This window comes from Chondrus crispus, genomic scaffold, assembly GCF_000350225.1.
Source record: "Chondrus crispus Stackhouse genomic scaffold, scaffold_144, whole genome shotgun sequence".
In the NCBI taxonomy this organism is placed as follows: domain Eukaryota; phylum Rhodophyta; class Florideophyceae; order Gigartinales; family Gigartinaceae; genus Chondrus; species Chondrus crispus.
The window spans coordinates 91,020-110,440 of NW_005179012.1; the positions used below are offsets into that span (position 1 = coordinate 91,020).

Consider the following 19,421-nt stretch of genomic DNA (forward strand, 5'->3'; position numbering starts at 1 on the left):
ATATCATTCTCATAAACAAGCTCGATTGCAGCCAGACCAGCACAAAACAAATGCAGGGAGCAGATGGTATCCCTGCTTCCTCTCGACCCAATTAGCGTAGCCCAGGGAACAGTGATTGGAAGGTGAAAGCCAATAGTCCGCAAATCGTCCTCCTCGACAGTAATACGCTTCGACCCCACTTCTCTCGTGGTATCCCGCCGGGTCTGTTCTCCACGCTTCTGAGGGATAACAGTGACTGGATCGTCAATGTGTAGGTGTAGTTGTTTCATACGCTTACTCCTGCTCCCCACAAACCAAGGGCGAAGAAGGTGCTTAAGCTTAAGCAATGTCACAGCGAACAACGAGTTCCCCCTGCGCCCGTCTGTGCCTCTGCTCCAGATATGATTCATTAGGTCTACCATTACAGCCGCATATGGGGGCATGAAGTAATCGTAATAGCAGTAAACACTTTTTCTTCTCGTTCCACTTTCCTTTCTGCAGTTCTTCTCGACATTTCGCACGATATCGAAGTTCAGGGCTTCTAGTATCTTACTTTTCTGAGCATGGCGCACACCAGAGTCATACGCTCTGTACGCATCTGCAAATGGCGACATCATATATCGTGCTGCATGCAATTCATTCCACCTCTTACGAGCATTATCCGCTCCTTCATTGTCACAACCGCCCATCGCCGCATGCTCCGCTATTGTTAGCGATGTCATCAACCTGTGAACAATTTGCCTTCTGTCTGATAGGGCCTTTCTAGGATCCTTGGTGGGTAGCTGTGTTTTTCGTTGGACGTTCTTTCTATTCAACTCCATCACAGAACCAGCAGTTGGAACTTGTCACTGTTTCGTCCATTCCCCCTTGAACCGCTTCCCATTGAAATACGTTTGAATGTCAGCTTTTGAAAGAGAACCAAACACTTCAGGAAATATCGAAGACGCGTGCAGTTCTGAACTCTTCTTTCCGAACTCCTCAGCATCCAGAATACGACTCTGGGTCTTCTCGTCCTTGAGGTCCTCATGCTCATCCCCGAAGACGTTTCTCAGCTGATCAATTATCCTATGGTCAGACCCTAAAAACCCCTTCCTTCGCATGAGCTCAACCAATGCTTTCACTGTGTTGTATTGCACTGCATTCCTGTCGTATCGAAGCAACGGCTTGCGTTCTTCTTCACTCATTTCCTCCCCTCGAGGCCGTCCGTACGCACGAGTCGCCGCAGTAACAGTTCTAATGAGCATCCTGGCCATTGAAACTGGTAGAATCCATCCTGCTGCTGTTTCTAGATAGGCAAGCATAATGACGTTCAGAGATTTGATCAGACGAACACCAAACATTTCCTGCAATTCATCCAAGTGCACGTAAACCCAACCCCTGTGGTCATACGGGGAGCCCATACCACCAGTGAATGATGGAACTCGAGCCACCATTGCGCCCGGTTTGTTAGTGAATAAATCTGCAAAGGCCACTTTTGGCATAATTGCACGAAAGAACCCATAGTATTGATACAGCTCCTGATATTTGATGTGACCGGATGTGTGCAAGACGTTGTTCTGTCTTAACCAGAAGCTGTCCACGAGATCTGTATGGCCTGTCCGGGACAAAATGTGAAAGCCAACAGTAGGTAATAAGCATGTCATGAGTATAGTACGTACTATGCGCTTTCCATTCGGGCTTTGAGAGAAGAAGTCCTGCACATGCCTCCGAAGGAGTCTGCCTACATCAACCGTCAACTTGGACACCATATCCGTCGTGGCACTAAGTAATTTGGAGGTACCTGCGCTAGTAGAGTTGTTTGAACTATATGCTCTGCTCAAAGAATCAATAGCGTCCCGAACATCGGGACATTCCACTTGGATGATATCTGAGGTGTGTACCACCATGGCAGCGCAAATGTTGAAAAGCACAGCGCGATTATTCCTAGCATGACTATGTTTGAGGATGTTCTCAACTTGGCTCTTTGATAGCCCTGAACACGCTGCCATTTCCTCAAGTCCCAAACCATACAGCATTTCCTTACATAAAGGGTAGAGGCTCTGCTTTTCTATATGGAAGAACCCTGGAAAGGGTATGAGCCGCTGATGTACCTTCAACTCTCCATATGGACACTCTGCATTCCCATTCCTTTCTGCATCGAAATAGGACTTGCGCCATAACTTGACAATCATTTTGAATGTGGGCTGGTCTCCACCACAAACGACGTAACGCGGTCGCCCTGGCTCTCCTGGTCGAATCAAGTCTTTGAGCATTGAGATTTTCGCTTGTATTGTCAATGCATCTACAGCGCTCATGCGACTTACATCGACTAATATTGCTTCCTGATCATACAATGAGGGGTTTGAATTGTCTAGACCTCCGTGCTGCTGGAAACATGACAACAGCAACGTTCTGAAATTCACACCCTTGTGCTTGTATTCCTTCGCATTTCTTCCACACCGGTATGTGCCCACGCTCGCCGACTCTCCAAGAAGAACTGCTCTGTTTTCGTAAGCAACGCCGAAAACCACATCGAAAAATTCGTCAAGGATAATCTTATCATCATCCGAATAAAAAGAAGACGCGAACTCTGCACGTGACTTGAGCACAGTCTTAGGATCTAGCCATGCGTCTAATGCAGCCGGGTCCCTAGAGGTGCTTGCTGGCGTGTCTTGGGATACTCGACTCCTCTTTCTGCTCTGAACAACCCCTTGTGTTACCGTCCCGCTTACCATGGGTAATGTTTTCCCAGACGCTTTTACGCTATGCAAAGGGTGAATATCGAAGTTGTCCATTTGAACAGTAACCACCTGTCCTCGAGCTTCACGTTTTCGAAAGCCCCCTCGCATGACTGTTCTCTCTCCGCTACAAGTCTCTTTCTCAATTTTTCTGTACTGTCGTATGACGTCACAATTCCGAGAGCATGGAGGACACTTGTCCACGATGCAGACGTTTCTAGGATACCAGCAATAGATAAAGTCATCTGTAGTGGGCCGATAGCCAGCCTGGATCTTGAAAACGCAATTTGCTCAATGAGCTTCAGAGCTCGAAGACACAGCAGGAAGTCGCATCGGGGAATACATTGTAGATATTCACTGTGGTTTAGAGAACGGTGAGCAAAATTGTCCAAGTCGGAAATCGGCAACTGCTCCCTATTGTTGCAGACAGGGAAGAGCTCTGAAATATTCTTTCCAGATTCAGAAGCAGCCACGTTCCAGGACGCTAATTGCTTATTCGAAGCCATTTCTAGAACAACCGAAGCCCACAACTGTTTTGGAATTGCCGTAATTTCATCTGAGAGTAGCCACTTTCCAGTACGATAAATATCCTTGTTGTCTACAAACCGTCTGCATACTTCATTAAACTTCGCCCGCCTGTCCTTTGGTAAAAGAGAAACATCATCGCCGGAAGATAGAGATATGAAACTCTGCACCGTGTCTGGGAGAGCCGCATCTAGTGCATAACATCGCAGTTTTCTTGAGAGAGAATATAAATGAACGTTCTTAGCAGATAGAACTGATCGCAAACGAGACTCAATAGTCTTGTTGCATACGTTCGTACTACCACTTCCGTTTTGTTCAACAAGATTTAAACGTGACTTAAACACCTCACGGACTGGGAGGAAGCGGGAACGAGGAACATTCGGGAAAGGTGCAACAACCTTCTTTCTCAGTCGCTGGGCTTCTTGCGAGGCGGCCTCATTCTCGGAAATGAAAACGGATTGCGTGTCAGAAACACATAACGCATTCAAAACGCAGTCAGCTAGACATCTGTCAACGACGTCCAGAAGGTGAGTAGAATCAACTGCTGGCCTTGTTCCCAGAGCTCCTTTGCTCACAATGTATCTACATGCACCACAAGCGTATCTTCCACAAACCTGCTCACCAGTCAGTAACCCCATAGAAAGCACCGAAACAGACTCATGGAATTCATAGAATGATTCTGTTTCTTGCAGTGTGTGCCTCCCATACATCGGCAAAGGTCGCAAATTAGAACTTGTCCCACTACAACCCTTATGGAAAAATACACAGAATCCGTGCTTGTTACCACTGCGAGAGGGCTCATACTGTGATGCCATCTTCATGGCATGTCTTGTATGATGGTAATGTATGTTGCAGAATCTTTTCTGCGCGATACTCGCAAGAAGGAAACGCGCGTCACTCATGCCAACTTTCGACCTTTTAGAAAGCTCAAGACAAAAAACCTCTTGCGCTGGACGAATATAAACGGGCAAAGTTAGCAATTGAAGATTCTTGTACAAACGAAACTTGCTCAGTTTCCTCAGATCCTTCCCAACGGGCACGTCCCAGCCTTTCACAAATGTAACAAACATGTATATCTCGAGAGGAGTTAGGGTTGCACGTGCTTTCCACGCCTTTAGGGCAGACGCAGACTTTCTTGTGCCTGCGGGCATTGCAAATTACAGGCCACCCGATCGTAGCTGAACGACAATTAGTGCAAAGACGGATCTTTCCTGCTGTTCTTCCTTTGAAGGGATTAGATAGAGGTGAGGTATCAATCTTGGTTCGCTTCAGTAGATCTTTATCATTCAGAATGACAATGGTAGTTGGCCTTTTTCTGTTGTTTTCTCCACAAGCCTCACAGGCGCCCTCCTTTGAGACGTTCCAAGGGTCCGAACTGACATTCTTACTGCTATTCTGCATTGCCACAAATGCGTCCGGCTCTCTTGAATACTGAGATTCCGTGGACATATGCGTAATACATCTGCGAATACAGACACCCTTGTTTGCACACCGACGGATGTGGGTGAGAGCAGAATTGACATGTTGAAGTGTCGGTTTTACTTAAAAGGCGCCAAACCTGGACGGAGAACTTCAAATTGTGATGTTTTCGGAAAGGCGGGAAATGGGTGCATCCAGAAAATAACACTGTATCACTCGACTACTTTTTTGACCAATCAGCGACCGATAAAGTGGTCGCCGGCTGACTACTTTTGAACATCTGATCAACCCCTCTCGACCCCTCTCCACTCCACCACTCCCGCACCACTTCCCATTCCATCCTTGCGCACTGGAGTTCCACATTCCAAGACCCCTCTCTCGAGCTGTCGGTGATGCCCGCTTCGCCAATGCCCTTTCAGAATAGCCGCAAGCACACTCTGTCAGCTCTAGCAGTATCGCTAGCAGCTCTGACGACATGTCTTGTCGCCCGGAGGAGGACAACAATGCGCCGCAAGCGCCGTCATCGCAACAAGAACCCAAAGTACCCTTCACCCAGCCATTATTAGCCCTCGCACACAGCGGTCCACTCCTTGGCGCGTGCTTCTCTCGTTCGGGAAAGACTCCGACTTCCTTGTATCCGTAAATATCACGAAGCCCTTACTGCTAAACAGTATACTTCTTGTTGCTTCCTTCGCCAGTACTGAGCTCCTCCTGGTCAGGTGTCGAGCGTTTTTTGGGGGTGCGTGGGGAGTTTGGCGTGGATGGTGGCTGAGGGAAAGGGGTAGCTTGAGAGGGAGGATCGGATCCGTCCAAAAGGGATGCCATGTTGAGATGACAGTGTCAGAATGCGGGCGCCAGGTTTGAGGAGGAAGGTGTGGCTCGCTTTGGGATTAGGGGATGGGGAGGTTGTCGGCGAGTGGGGGTGCGAGTGGGTGTACAGTTCGCAACATGTTCCAACTGGGGTGGAACCGCCACGGAAGGGCAGTGATGGAGTGCAAGAGTGGTGGGGACAATCAATTTTTGAAACTATCATACAATGGTAAAGTGTTTTAGAGTGCTATTTTCTGGATGCACCCAATCTCAGAACATGTACTTATGATAATCTCGATTTCCGAATTTTTACTAAGCTGACGGACTGTTAAGGCTAGTCGCCGCTCGCCGTCGTCTGTGCGTGGCTGTGATGCGTGTACTACGTGTATGGTTATCATCACAGTGTTAGCACCACAAACACAAGCTTCATCGGAATATAACACAAGACTTGCTCTACTAGCCTAGTAATCTACATGAATGTATGTAGCACAGTACACCGAGTGGAGCCGTAGCTCGCCGAAAGGGGTTCCGGAACCCGTTTCTTACAGTCCAGAGGCTCATCATTAGTTCGTGACCAATGGTCCATTCTTGTATCGTCTTCAATACGACGCGGTACTCCATGCGAGAAAGTCTGACGAACCTGTGCATGCACATAATCAACTCTAACCGCGAACTTGTGTCCTTGGCCTTGATATGATAAGCGACGTGCGGCTGTCCATAAAAAAAGGTTTGCGACTCGCTTCGGCAACATATAATTGTCGAGCGATTCTTTGTCCCTCTTCTTCTTGCCATATGCATTATTTTGCAATGCCCAAGGAAGAGAGGGAACGAGATGACTAGAGACCTTTTCCTGGATAACGCGACCATGAATTTTGAACGAATTGTATTGTTCTGATAGATATGCCTGAGACGTTTCTGGAAACAAGATTTTTCTAGCAATGCAGATAAACTGTTTACTTTTTCAGGTTTCGCATTGAACACAATCGGGAAGTTTCAAGCTACGAATTCATTGCGGCAATGCACATATTTCTTTTCAACTGGATGCCTCGGCATTCATTGGGAAGGCACATAAAATATTTGTGATTGTGTTGCCCGAAACTTGCGACAATGTGACAAAACAGCAACTCGTCTGGCAAACCCTTCACTACCTAGTTGCACGAGGATTCTTCTTCGATCCGTCAGAAGCACTACCCTGGATTGCACATTTCATGGTTGCTTGTTCCTTTTCTGCTTTCCGTTTCATTGCTTTGCGGCGTGCATCCTTTTGCCTCTCCTCACTTCGCTGTTGCTCAGTAAGCATCTGCCGCTTCTTACGCTTTCGGTCCGCATCTCGCTGTCGAGAAATATTTCGCTTATCTGGAGTTAGGTTCTTTCTCCATTGTCTCTTCTTCTCGTTCTTTAAACGCGTGGTTTCATCAGAATGTGGAGTCCCGACACGTGCAATCGAGGAGTTTTCGACCGGAGCTGACTGCTCTGAGCATGCTTGAACACAGGGGATATCCTTCTCATGAACTATAGTCGCCAAACTCATCGGGCCGGGTCGACCGCGGAAGCGACACGAGGAGGTTCGGGGTGAGGATTTCGAGGGGTCATTGCTTTGAGCGTTGCTCATTCTTCTATTGGGGTCTTGAATCTGCGAATGCGGATGTGAAAGGTTGGATGAATGTCTTGTCCGGCTGGGTATCTGCGCTATATCTCCGTTGCTGCCGGGGGAAAGAAAAGCCACAGAGCAGAGGTGTACCCGACTGGAGGAAGACTCATACGCTATGCTTTATGCGATGCAACTGTCCTTTGGAAGGCCCTGGTTTGCGTGGGAACTTTTTTCGTACGGTGGACAAGAGGGAGACAGAAACTTATTTTGTGATTTGAATACGGGTTGCGCTGGGTCTTGTTTGAGAGCCGTGGCCTCCGTTTTTTAACGCTTTTCTTGTAGTTTGCTATTCTGGGCCCGCCCGGTCTATTGATATTGAACGGGATCCATTTCTTTATATAGTAATGGGGGGCTTGAAACGATCCACCTTCAAGTGGTGCGCCTCCAATGCGAAGGACTGATTCCACGTATGTTTCCTCCAAACAGGGTTAGAATGTGAGAGAATAATGGTGTCATTCCGAAGACTAGACAGTTTGCGATCTCAAGACGACGACGGTAACTGTCTCCGATTTTGAAGACATTAAGTTGAGACAGCAGCAAAAGCATGTCGTTCGTGGGTGCATTGAGAGATCCATTCGTCGTTGCGATGAAAAATCATTTCCCTCATTCGATCCAGAAACATATATCTGCAAAATTGCATTTGTGTACGTACAGGAGGGACCTGCACTAGTGTGGAAATCTTAAGAAACCATTTATGGAAGGGCCACTGCGCTCGTGGAATGATTTCTTCTTGTTTGAGAGGCTTAGCCATTCTCTATATTTCAAGACCGGGCGCCATCGACTATGGAAGGACCAAAGGTACTAAACGTTTTCTTGCTAAACAGAAATTGGATTTCGTTTTGGAGTCATATTGGGGTCCCCACGTGGTATGGTTTCTACGTTGAACTTTTTGCAGAACCATGCCATGGCAGAGTGACGCGTGTTTGCATGCCAAAGAAACCGTAAGGCAATCGCTGGAATTTAAATCTCAACCCATAGTCAAGCCGCTTGACTATAGGTTGAGATTTAGATTCCTTGACTCAAGCCCGACACATACTGAGTGGCAGAAAGAACTCGGCCCAAGCAATAGCAGGTTCACTCGGTTTCATTGAGTTTATTCATTTTGCAGTTCACACGAGGTCTTGAGAACGACAAAACTTGAAAGACACCGAACTAGTCAGTTTTAGATCGTCAATTGAAGTAAGGCTTTGGCTACTGCGGCTCTTCCAACCGGAGAGTTCAAATCCATGATATGGCGTATCGGAACAACCTCTGTCCAGAAAATCCAAGGCACAGCTGTTTCGAATAGCTGTTTTTTAGATGAGATGAACCGTGGTCCACCAATTTTTTTGTGGAAAGACACTCAGTGTTCCAAACAAAAAAAAACTCCTTGTCGCACATCCTGGACGGGTTCCTAGGAACAGACAGCCTTATCGCTCGGCTGGCAGCGCGGTGAGGACGAGGTTTCGTCCTTACCGCTGTAGGAAACGTGGCCACGTGTAGGACACACGTGGTCACGTGTTGGATGTGTGACGGCTTTGATCTGCAGATCAGGTTGGCAACAAATCCGTTTCCCTCCTATTATTCTGTGAGAAAGTAAGTCTCCCATCCACGTCTGCAGCGCTCTCCAAAAGCCTTTGCATCGGAGTCTGTTTGCTACTTGCTCCCCCTTCCATTCTTATCTATGGAGAGTTCGTTGCTGTGCGCATTAAAGGGGAAATTTTTATCGCCTTCCCGCTGGCGACAAGCACTCGAATAGGTGTCGAGAACAGCATCTGTTGACGCCTTGACATCATCTCATCCTCACACGTCAACATAGTCTCGAGGTTTGCCCATTTGACAAAACGACCTTTACAACTCGATGACAGGAGGAAGATATTTCTCTGGCTTTGAAAACTCTGCCTCTAGTGACGGTCAACCACACAGACAGCCCGATACCCATAGCAGCCCTCGTGGAAACGATCGCTCGCGTAGTCAACCTCACTCTAACGATGGAGCATATCGGCAGCGTGAGGGCGGAGGGTCCGCGCATCGTGTGAAAGAGCCCACATTTCGAGAGCTCTTCGGAGAAGGGGGGCGCAGAAACCGGGGCCGCGGAGCTTGGCGTGCGAGAGGCTCCTACGCCTCACACCAGAATCGTGGGGGCCCTAGTAGGGGGTACGGCGGAAATCACGCTGCATCTTCCTATGGGTCATGGGGGTCTTCGTATGATAGAGATGGTACGGAGAGATATGGCCGGCCACGTCAGTCATATGAACAAAGGGAACGCGTGGGAGTTGGGGCTTCGCACGCCGATTCACATCATCGTGAGGATATGAACAGGGATTGGCGTTCTGGTTTGACGACGCCGCCGTCGGGGAGAGGGTCGGGGCTTCTGTTTGCGTCGGCTAGGGTGCCAAGACCGGCGCCAGTTCCGGAGCATGACGACAATTTGACATCTAGAAAAAAGAGAAAGTTTGTGCCCGGGGGTCGAATCGGTAAGTATGTCAAGGCACAGGAGTTTCTGACAGTATCTTTGTACTGTGACGTTTGTGAAAGAGATTTCTACGATGAGAATGCCAAAGCGTTGCATGACCGGAGCAAGGATCATCTCGACAACCACATGAGGATGCGAAAAGCCGAGATTGAGGCCGCTACTCAAAGCAACGTGAAGGATGAGAAAAAAATTGAAGGGAAACCAGTGGTACGAGCGATTGGTCTAAAAGAGATGGCTGCATTCGTGAAAGAGCATGCGGCAAAATGGACCAAGTCCTTTAAGGGATGGGCGAATAGATCCATCGAGGGCGCCAAGGCAGCTGCTGATGCGGCAAATGACCAAAACATTGTCGCTTCGGTGCAACGAGAAATTCTATTCGAGTTTAGGTATCACACGGACAACTGCACCATGATGCAGGAAAGTTGGGGCCGGAAGCCAGCCGCAACTGGTATTCATTACCGCCAGGCACAGCCGTCCGTGTTCACGGATAGGGTGTTCTCGGAGAAAGAGAAAAGAAAGATGGACGAAGAGAGGAGACAAGCTTTGTTGACGCATCCATCATCCACCGACCTGGCAGAAATTGTATCGGCTGCACCGAACCCCACTGTGGAAGAAGTCCGAGACGATTTAGTACTAGCTCCAGAAGTGCAGGGCGGAATTTCGTCGGCTGCCAAGAATCCTACTTCAGCTCCTAGTGGCAATGAGGACATTGAAAGAGTTAACGTATCGAGTGATCGAATTCGCGAGCCCAACCAACTTGCACTTCCTGAGAGACAGATCATAGAGGCACCGGTTAAGGTTTCCTGGAAATTATCGCAAGCTGCCTGTGTCTTGTCCTCAATTTGCAATTCTGGTATCAGTGAAGCTGTTGCTGTAAGATACAGACAGAGGTTTCCGAGAACATGGAGAACATCGAAATCCCACAGCGGTCAGGTCCCAAACAACGATTTGGTCATGAAGTATAGGGACTTGCGATCGAAGTACGAGTCTCAGGAGTTCGACTATAATTCATGGCGGCGAGGCCTTGACGAGGTAATATCGGGGTTTACTGCACAAGAGAACAGGATCGGATCATTAAAGCAGTGTTTGCATATGCAGATTGACGCAGCCATTCGGCGAGGTGACTGGACGGGGTGCACAATTTCTTGCGCTCACGTGATTGAGTTCCACAACTCCCATGACAGTTTTGAAGAAGGGGACGGTGAATACATTGGCTATTGGATAATTTCTGGCTTATTCAAAGCACAACACGGCTTGCAACCTAGGCTCACTTCTCGGGCAAGACAGAAACGGTTGTTTTCTCTGGTGACAAGGCTAAGGGCCTTACCACCCGGTGTCATGGATGACATGTTTGTTGACCACGCATACGCGATGTTCAAGTGTGCAGTTTCTAATAACTACTACCAATTTTGCCAACTGCAAGCGGACCCAATGGTCGATATGAAGACAGGGGGTAACTTCAGACGTATGACGGAAAAGGTGGGAGACTTTGTACGCGAAAGGGCACTCGTTACAATGACCATGCTGAGTGGGATCACTAACGAAGGCTGTTATTCAAACCCGATGGCCGTTGACTTCGAGTTTGTGATGAGATCTCTAAAATGGTCGAATCAATCGGGCGAGAAGAACATTTCTGAGTCCCGAAGATTCATTGAAGGTCTTCCCCAAGAAATTCGGATCGACGACACGTATCCAGAGTTGATGATGTTGCTGGTTAGCTCGCATCGGGCTGTGCTTCAATCCAGCGAAGTGGTGGATGTGGACACTTTGGCGAGGGTTGTGCCGAATGCCTTTGAGATCCAGTAGGGTGAGTCGTCACTCGGATGAGAATCATTTCTGAAGGTCACTAACCGCTCGGACGGTTTTGTTGGCGAAGGCGAGCGATCAAGAAGCTACCAGTGAACGTTAGAGCGTTGCTCGGCTCATTTTCTGTGAGACTAGTGCCTTCTTAAGCTTTTCTCTGCGCTGCGCATTTTTCCCCAATTTGTCATATGATGTCATCACAGACTTGTGAACTAAGTGAGCTACACGATTTTTCTGTATGTCCGTGATCATTTGGGGTGTGAGTGACAAAGTTATTTGAACCTTCACGTCCCAACAGTGTAAAATATGAAATCAAAGCGCTTCAGAGATGGTGCTGTTCAAGGCATTAGACGATGCGATTAGTAACAATTACCATGCCACTGGCTGACTATCTTTTCTAATGTGCAAACAAGCCGTGCTGTTCAAGATTAAGTCATGCGAATAGTCGAGGCAAGGGCTTAATTCACTTCCGGGACAGAAAGGACTTTGGCAGGAGAAATAGCGCACCGCTGTGACGGCAAACGGTACGGGAAACAAATGAGATGTAGCTTGGCTTCCGCTGTACCGCAAGAAAAGAGGTAGACGTCTGAGACAAAAACAAGTCGAAAGGGCTGATGAACGGAAGAAGAGAGTAATAACTGCTGGACTGTTGCACTACTGTAGCTAGCTGGCTCTACAGTACTAGCTAGAGGGCTTGGTTTAGAACAGACGAGTTATGTGCATTCGATCACACGGATGAGCGCGAATGGCCGCCACCGAGGCTGCGTCTACATTGAGACGTCACCGTCTGCATTGCTGTCATCTAGATTAAAAAGGAAAAACTTCGGCTTCTATCCTTACAGTGATAGCAACAATTCTTCTACACGTGAACACTGCATGGCCACTCCAACCGTTGAGAAAGTCTACTTTTCGCTCTCCCCACCTTCGTCATTGATTCTCATCACGCGTTGTCGTATTATTAACAAGAATGAATGAGTGCTGACGGTAACGCGACGCCAACGAAAGCATTCAAAGTGAACTTCGCGGAATGCGTCCCATGTCATCTTTGTCTCACTAACTCATCCACTGCCGCCGCAACTGTCACGACACACCCTCCGGCTCCAGATTTTGCTCACGCCCGCCGTCATGGACTCCGATGAGGAGCGACACCTTACGCCGGGACAAAGCAAGCAGTTTGGCCTGTTGCGCTCGGATCTCTCCGCTGCTCTTGCGGCCTTCGATCGGGCGCAAGATTGGGCTGTACGTTTTCATCTCTACGTCAAATTCCCTATTTGCCAGGCCAGTTTCTGACAACAATCTACGATTTGCTACCTGATGTGGGAAATTGCACTTTTATGTGCTTAGGATCTCATTCATGACCTCCAAAGGGTGAATCGCGTGCTCAACAAGCATTCCAGTTCCCGTTTTCTACCCGAAAAGGCCTTACTTGCGAAGAGGCTGGCGCAATGCCTCACCTCATTCCTTCCATCTGGCGTCCATCTCAAAGCCTTGGAAACGTATCACATTGTCTTTAGTCGCATCGGCCCAGCTCGTCTAGCTTATGACCTCCCACTTTACGCTGGCGGTCTCTTTCCCCTATTCTCGTATTGCTCTACTTCATTGAAGGTACCGCTCCTATCACTTTATGAGACTCATTTCCTGCCTCTCGGCGCCGCGCTTATTCCAATCCTGGATGGCTTCGTCTTGGCGGTCTTGCCTGGTGTGGAAGAAGAAAGCTCCGAATTTTACGTTCGCTCGCGAAACCTACTGGACAACCTTGGAGAGGCTGTGCATGACGTAGGCGCCTTCGCGCGCTCTCTCTGGCGGGCTTTGCTACTCTGCCCGCCCACGCGTCTCTCCGCAGCCCATTATCTCGGCCTAAGGCTCTCTTCCGACGATGAACATCTGCGTATGGAAGTCGTCAGTGACATGCCGCTTGTCGCCTACGCAATTACGGAGGCGCTGTCAGATAGTAACGCACTAGCGCAGCGTAGCGTTCTCGACTTGCTTCTTGGCGAGTTGGCTCTAGATTCGCCCTTCTTTCAGTCATCTAAGGCAGAGGAGCATGAGGCAGCGGTTGCGCTTGTTGGAGGTGTGTTCGGCGCATTGATGAGACGTGACATGAGCTTAACAAAACGCGTTCATGCCTGGTTGCTCGGAGGGAAGGAGGGGGAGGATGGTATTGCGTTTTGCAAAGAGTTCTCGAACAAGTTAGTGCTTGCGTCAATCGACCGGGAGTTCACGCTACTGCTACACGGCCTCGACGGAAAAAATGCAAAATTCGCGACCCGCCCTTGCCGCATTGCGGCAGCTCTTATGGACAGGACGGAGCTGTCGGAGTGCCTTGGGCATCACTTTGCTCTTCGACTGTTGAAGTATGGTAGGGCAGCGGCAGTCAGAGATGACCACAAGCATGAGAGGGATATACGAAATGCGATCTCGGATTTCTTGAAGGACTTGGGCAGCGCAGTAGTTTTTGCAGAACTGGAAAGGATGCTGGCGAATGAAGCTCAGAAAGGTCAAGAAGATTTTGAACTGCTTACTTTCGCGCTTTCCTTGTTTCCTACAACAAACGATGTTGTCCAGAAGAAGCATATACCTGCTATTTTACTAGTGGTGGTTCAATCCCTGAACGCAGTTTCCACAGATTCCATGACGCTGGAGAAAGCGGTCGCGTTCTGCAGCACGGCAATCAAATCACTGGGTCTCTCGAGAATGACCCGTATCGAGAAATCTGTGATTGCAGATGTCAAAGCCGCTGTTTCGTCCTTTGCTTCTTTCTTTGTTGCATGGCTAGCACATGCTGTAGAACCGGCCCCAGTGGAACTGAGACGGGCTTATGAAGATGTATCGATAGCGGATGAGCATGCTGCTGAATTGCGAATGGCGTCTGTTTGCGAAACCCGCCACCAGTACATTAGCGTGGCCAAAGGAGCATGCTCTTTTTTTGTAAGTGCGGCGTCATTTGGGGTTAATGATGCAGAGACACTGCGGTCCTCCCTGCAGGCCCTTGCGAAATGTGCTAGCGCTGCTGATGTTTGTATTTCCCTTGCTGGGTCCAGAGCATTTGTTGAGGTATCCGCGAGAGCATCGCATCACATCCCAGCGACACTGGGAAATGATGAACAAGCCCTTGGTGTCATCCGGAGGTGTTGGCGTCAGATGCACCCTTCATTGCGAACGGCAACTGCCCAAAGTGCGCAAGCATTGCTCGGATTGCAGCGTCGTTTTCCTGAGGAGACGAAAATCGTCGTTGCTGACGGAATCCTTTCAACGGATTCGTCTCGAAGACTTCGCAATTTGGAGCGTTTCGCCTGCCTTTGGCGCTTATCTGTGGAACACAGACTCATGCCTCTTCCAGCGGACGATGGACTTTTCTTAATGCTGGACGCCCTTACAGATGAAGATTGGGCGCCGAAAATGTTGGCGCGTTCTTGGTTATCTGACGCCGTGGAAGTGGATTCTGCGTCTGTCCTTGATGCGCCACTACGGCTTTTGTTGACCCCAGAGTCAAGAAGTACCGGGACGCAGCACGAATTCGCAGCGGCATACGATGCTCCACGTGCGCTTTACGGGTTTCAAGTGATGCGGGGAATATTAGAAAGCTGCACCTCCATTGTGGGGTCTAGTCGTGAACAAGAACAGGCATTGAATTTAAGTTCGCAACTTTCTACGAGGAAGAGAAAGCGAGGGCGTACAGGTATACGGGCCGTTGCAACAACACACGTATCGGCGCGGACACACCAAGGGCTAGCTGCCGTGTTTGCTCTCGATCGAAAGGCAAGGGGGGTTACAGAGAGAGACTCGGTTCATCCAATTGCCGTTTCGGATGTAGAGGGACACGTGAGATTAAATCAGCTTCTCCCTGCTGAAAATTACATTATCGGTATCGCCGTAACTTGTCTCGGATATCTTCGGGGAAGAGTTCCCCCCAAGTTTGCGTCCGTTCAAAGAACATCAACAGAAAGGGCCCAGTCCAGTGAGCCAGCTTTGGGAGCAGAAGGATCTGCTTCAGATATTGCTGATGACGAGTTTGAATGGCTAATGGCTGGACTAGGGTATAAGTCACTCAAAGAGCTTCATGTGGGAGTTTCCGCTGCGGCAGCCGAGTGTCTGGCCACATTGCTTCGTGCCATTCCGGTATCCACTCAACTGAGTTCTATGATCTCTAGCGTACTTGCTGAACCAATCTTGTCGTTGGTAACGTACAACATTGGCAATGTCGACCCTGTCCTTCAGTTGCACTTCCTCAATGCAATTACCTTTTTGGTGGCAGCGGACGGCCCTTGCTATTTATCATCAGTACAAGGGAAGGATGCCTTTTCAAAATCTGATGGAGGAGTACGGTTATCCTACTCGGAAAGCCAGAACCAGCTTCCTAGTGTTAAACCACAAGATGCTTCAAGAAGAGGATTACAAGTCGGTGCGGCTGAAACTTTGAAGCACTTCGTTCCGTGGCTACTGGAAGGCGTATCTCTCACGTACCGAACGGCATCGATAGAACACGATGGCGGATCTCATGAGATCTTGGGAGTGCGACGAAGGTGGATTCATTTCCTGGAAATGGTCATGCGCCACATCGGCATAACTTTGCCTGTGGTGACGGAAGGACTACTGTGTATCTTGGATGAGTTTGTTAGTGCTCAAAATAGGAAAGTGGCATCAGATGTGCACCGTAGCGACAGTGAGTTTTCTCGAGTCGATGAAATTCTTGTTCTGCTAGAAGGAATTGGAATAGTTACGTCAAATGTGTTGTGGTCTTTTGAGTACGCTCTTGTTAACAGGGAACTGAAAGAAGATATTAGATCGAATTCCGCAATGCTTGATGCATCATTGAGGACTGCGGCTGGACCAGTTTTGAAAGATGCAATCGTCATAGCCAATTCAAGTGACAGGTTGGCCATCACTGATGACACAGAACGAAAATCTGTTTCCGTTCAATCACAAAACGGGGACCCAAACACGCTCCCTACGCATGAAACACCACGCAACGTTGGCACGGCGACAGCTTCCATGATTAACGCCATAAACCCATTGCGTATGATCAATGATTTCGTGAAAGATGTGCTCAGCGGAGCGGGTTCAGAGGGATCTCATCACATGCTCGACCCTCGGCGATCTGGTGCTCGCATTCTGTTTTGTCTTCTGCCTAGAGTTCTGGAAAATTTGGCAATTGTATGGGGACCTGTTGCTGACCCACACCTAAACCGAGATACTCCAGACGTGATGTCACCGCGATCGAGGGACACAGCTCCACCGCGCTTGTCGATGGAGCTCCCGCGGGAGCGACGGCAAGCTCAAAGAGCATCCATTTTATCAATATTGGAGCCAATCTTCGAGCTTCGGCCGACGGATGTCATCGCGTCAATAGTAGCTCTGTTCAGCCAAGACCAGACGGATTTCGGTATACTTCCGCAACGAGACACCGGAAGCTGTTCATCAGTGATGGCATGCCAAGTGCTGCATGCCATCGACGATGCTTCGGTGGATGCCGTGATACATTCGGTCAAGGGTATTTTCGAACGAGCAGCAAAGTGGGATGCCAGCTCGTCTGATGCCCAAGGAGGCAAAAGACAAGCCACTTTTCGAGAAAAGGCCCGTCAGACTCTCCGCCATTTCGTAGAGAGTGGCGATCATAGAATAAGCGATGAGGATATTAGGGAGATTGGTCGGTTATCTCCTGTCGAGATTGGTTCTTCGCTTCCGGGAGGGTCGGATGGACTTGAACTGGAGGATGGCTTGTTTCGTAGCTCCGGCGCCACCGCATTCGGACACCAAGACCTGTTCCACTGGGGTGACTATTTCGCTGTATATTCTCCCAGAAGGATTGAAACTGCATGCCTTAACTTTCTAGATGTATTCTTCGCAACTCGCCGGGATGTTGAGGAACTGCAAAATGCTTTTTCGACGACTCACGCATTCCTGAAAGAAGCACTTTCTGGTGCGAAGCGGAAAGCGACACCCCTTGCAGTTTTACGAGTATTAGGCGGTTTCATTTCTCGATGCCCGTCCCCGTTTCCGGATCGCAAAGCAAGGAAAGATGTTATGAATCTAGCTGCATTGGCTGTCTCAGCCTGCAGCTCCATTGCCTCAGGAGGCGCAGACCCGCACAGTGATGAGCTTCATGGCCGGCCGAAGGACTTATTCAAGAAGGAGTTATCTGTTGTCGCCCTAAAAACTTTGGCCACGACAGTGCCAAGCTTGGTGGACTCGAGTTTTCTTGAGGACAAGCCACAGCTATCCAGCACTATTACAGCAAGCCTGTCGCCCGCTGTATCGGCTCTCAAAAAGAATGCCTCGCGAGCATCCTCCGTTCACAGTGCAGCAGATAATTCGAGAAGGAGTCGTAGTTCCATTCGTGAGCCATCCCCGCGACGTCGCGCTGAAAACACTCTGGAGACTATGGCTTCAAGTGCAGCCACAGAAGTTATACTTAGTGTAAGCAACCGAGATTGGGGTGTTAAGTTTGCTCGTCGAGAGCTTTTAGCGCTGCTGGAAGATACAAACTTCTTCTTTGGGAAGCAGGGGGGTGTTCTAGAAAAAACGTCTGCCATCGTGCGTGAAGTTGTGGCTGGTGGAGGTGCATCTGCGCTGTTTTCCTCAATTGGGTTATCTTCGATGAACGGAGCTCCAGGAATTCCAAGTTTGTTTTCTGGACGCGACTCCGAGACTGTGCTTCGAGGCAGGGCGATACGAAGGATTGCCTACTGCGTATTTGTCTCCGAACCTGACTTCTATTCGCCACAGTTGCCGTCAGTGCTAGAGAGGCTGCGCGACGCTCTTCGTATGACAGATTCCGGATTAGTTGTGGAATGCCTGCTATGTCTACGAGTGTTATTGCTGCGGATTGGACCATCAGCAATAACGGCTTTTCGAGCTACGACCCTGTCAGAGATTTTCCGGATAACATCGCACCCGACAGCCAATCTGCACGCTACTATTGCGGCTCTTAAGTTTTTGGATTTAACCACTTTACTCTCTCCCGCCGACTATGGTTACGAGCGATGTTTCTTCTTTGGTGAGGAATCCACATCCAGAGAACCAGCGGGGAATGAGCTAACGCCATTCCAGCCTCTGGCGTCGACGTTGACTAAGTTGTGGACGGAATCGGATCAATCAGTGGAAAATGCGTTTAGGCCTCCGTTGCGGTTGAAGGGTGGTCTAACTGTATTACCAGGGAATCCTCCAACTCGATTTGACAAAGAATTTGTGGGTCGATATGCGGCAGCGCTTCTTCTTCGAAATGGAATGCCGAAGATGTGGGCGACAGCCGTTGACAGAGAAACGGTTTGTCGAGAAGTGGAGCAAGAATTTTTGAAGTGAGACGTGGACGTGGACATTACACAGGATGGTTATTGACGGCGTAGATAATCTCTAACAAAGCATAAAGATAAGCAAGAGCTTGAAATTGATCATATAGAAACACAGTCAAGCTTGCCAATGGTGCCTATGCTGTCGACTCTGCTGACTGACTAGGTGAATATTTTGCGACCTCGAGGGCGTTCTCCTTGTAACCTGTGAGACGTGCGAAGGAGGATTGGAAGCCCAGGGACAAGCCGAATAGGGCACCGATGGTAGCGGCTGCGTACATGGACGGTCGCATCACGATTGGTCGACCTAATTTGACGAAGATCATTCGAGCACGCCAATATATGACGGCGGACGCGTTAGACTATTCCGTTCCCACAGAAAACGATAAGACTGAGGGCGAAGTGTGAAACATGTTGAATGACGTACCGGCCCAGTATCCAAATGGCATGGAGATACCCGTAGCGAGAGCGAGGTTTTGCCAATCGCCGGCACGAAAGGCGGACATGACTTGTCCGAAGGACGGATCACGGGTGATCACCTGATGGGTGGGTGGATTGATTGGATAGGTCATGCTTCGGGAAGTGCGGGATGTTGCCGCGAACGCTCTACAGATGAGAAGTGGGACGGGGCTGTCGCACAGAAGGTCGAAGACTGGTTTGCAGCTTATGGCATGGAAGTGCGACAGTTGGTTATGGACAAGAGGGGCAGCGGACAGGTATTCTGTCAGGTTGCTCGCACAATCGCTCGTATGCCCAACGAGCTGATGGGTCAT

At 49.1% G+C, this 19,421-nt stretch overlaps 3 protein-coding genes; 2 read left to right on the top strand and 1 right to left on the bottom strand.

Annotated features, from left to right (window-relative positions):
• Positions 1 to 9,394: 9,394 nt before the first annotated feature.
• On the top strand, positions 9,395 to 11,362 carry CHC_T00009241001 (hypothetical protein). The gene has a single exon (XM_005713648.1). The coding sequence runs from the start codon at positions 9,395 to 9,397 to the stop codon at positions 11,360 to 11,362; it is 1,968 nt and encodes a 655-aa protein (XP_005713705.1).
• A 1,122-nt stretch (positions 11,363 to 12,484) lies between these two features.
• CHC_T00008768001 (Dopey protein) lies at positions 12,485 to 18,291 on the top strand. The gene is made up of 3 exons (XM_005713649.1): positions 12,485 to 12,598; positions 12,704 to 18,225; positions 18,261 to 18,291. Exons 1-3 carry the CDS (start codon positions 12,485 to 12,487, stop codon positions 18,289 to 18,291), a joined length of 5,667 nt encoding a protein of 1,888 aa, XP_005713706.1.
• A 1-nt stretch (position 18,292) lies between these two features.
• CHC_T00008469001 (NADH-ubiquinone oxidoreductase) lies at positions 18,293 to 19,421 on the bottom strand. XM_005713650.1 is given in 3 exon segments: positions 18,293 to 18,785; positions 18,786 to 18,955; positions 19,076 to 19,421. The coding sequence occupies 2 exon segments, from the start codon at positions 19,419 to 19,421 to the stop codon at positions 18,786 to 18,788; spliced, it is 516 nt and encodes a 171-aa protein (XP_005713707.1). The 3' UTR covers positions 18,293 to 18,785.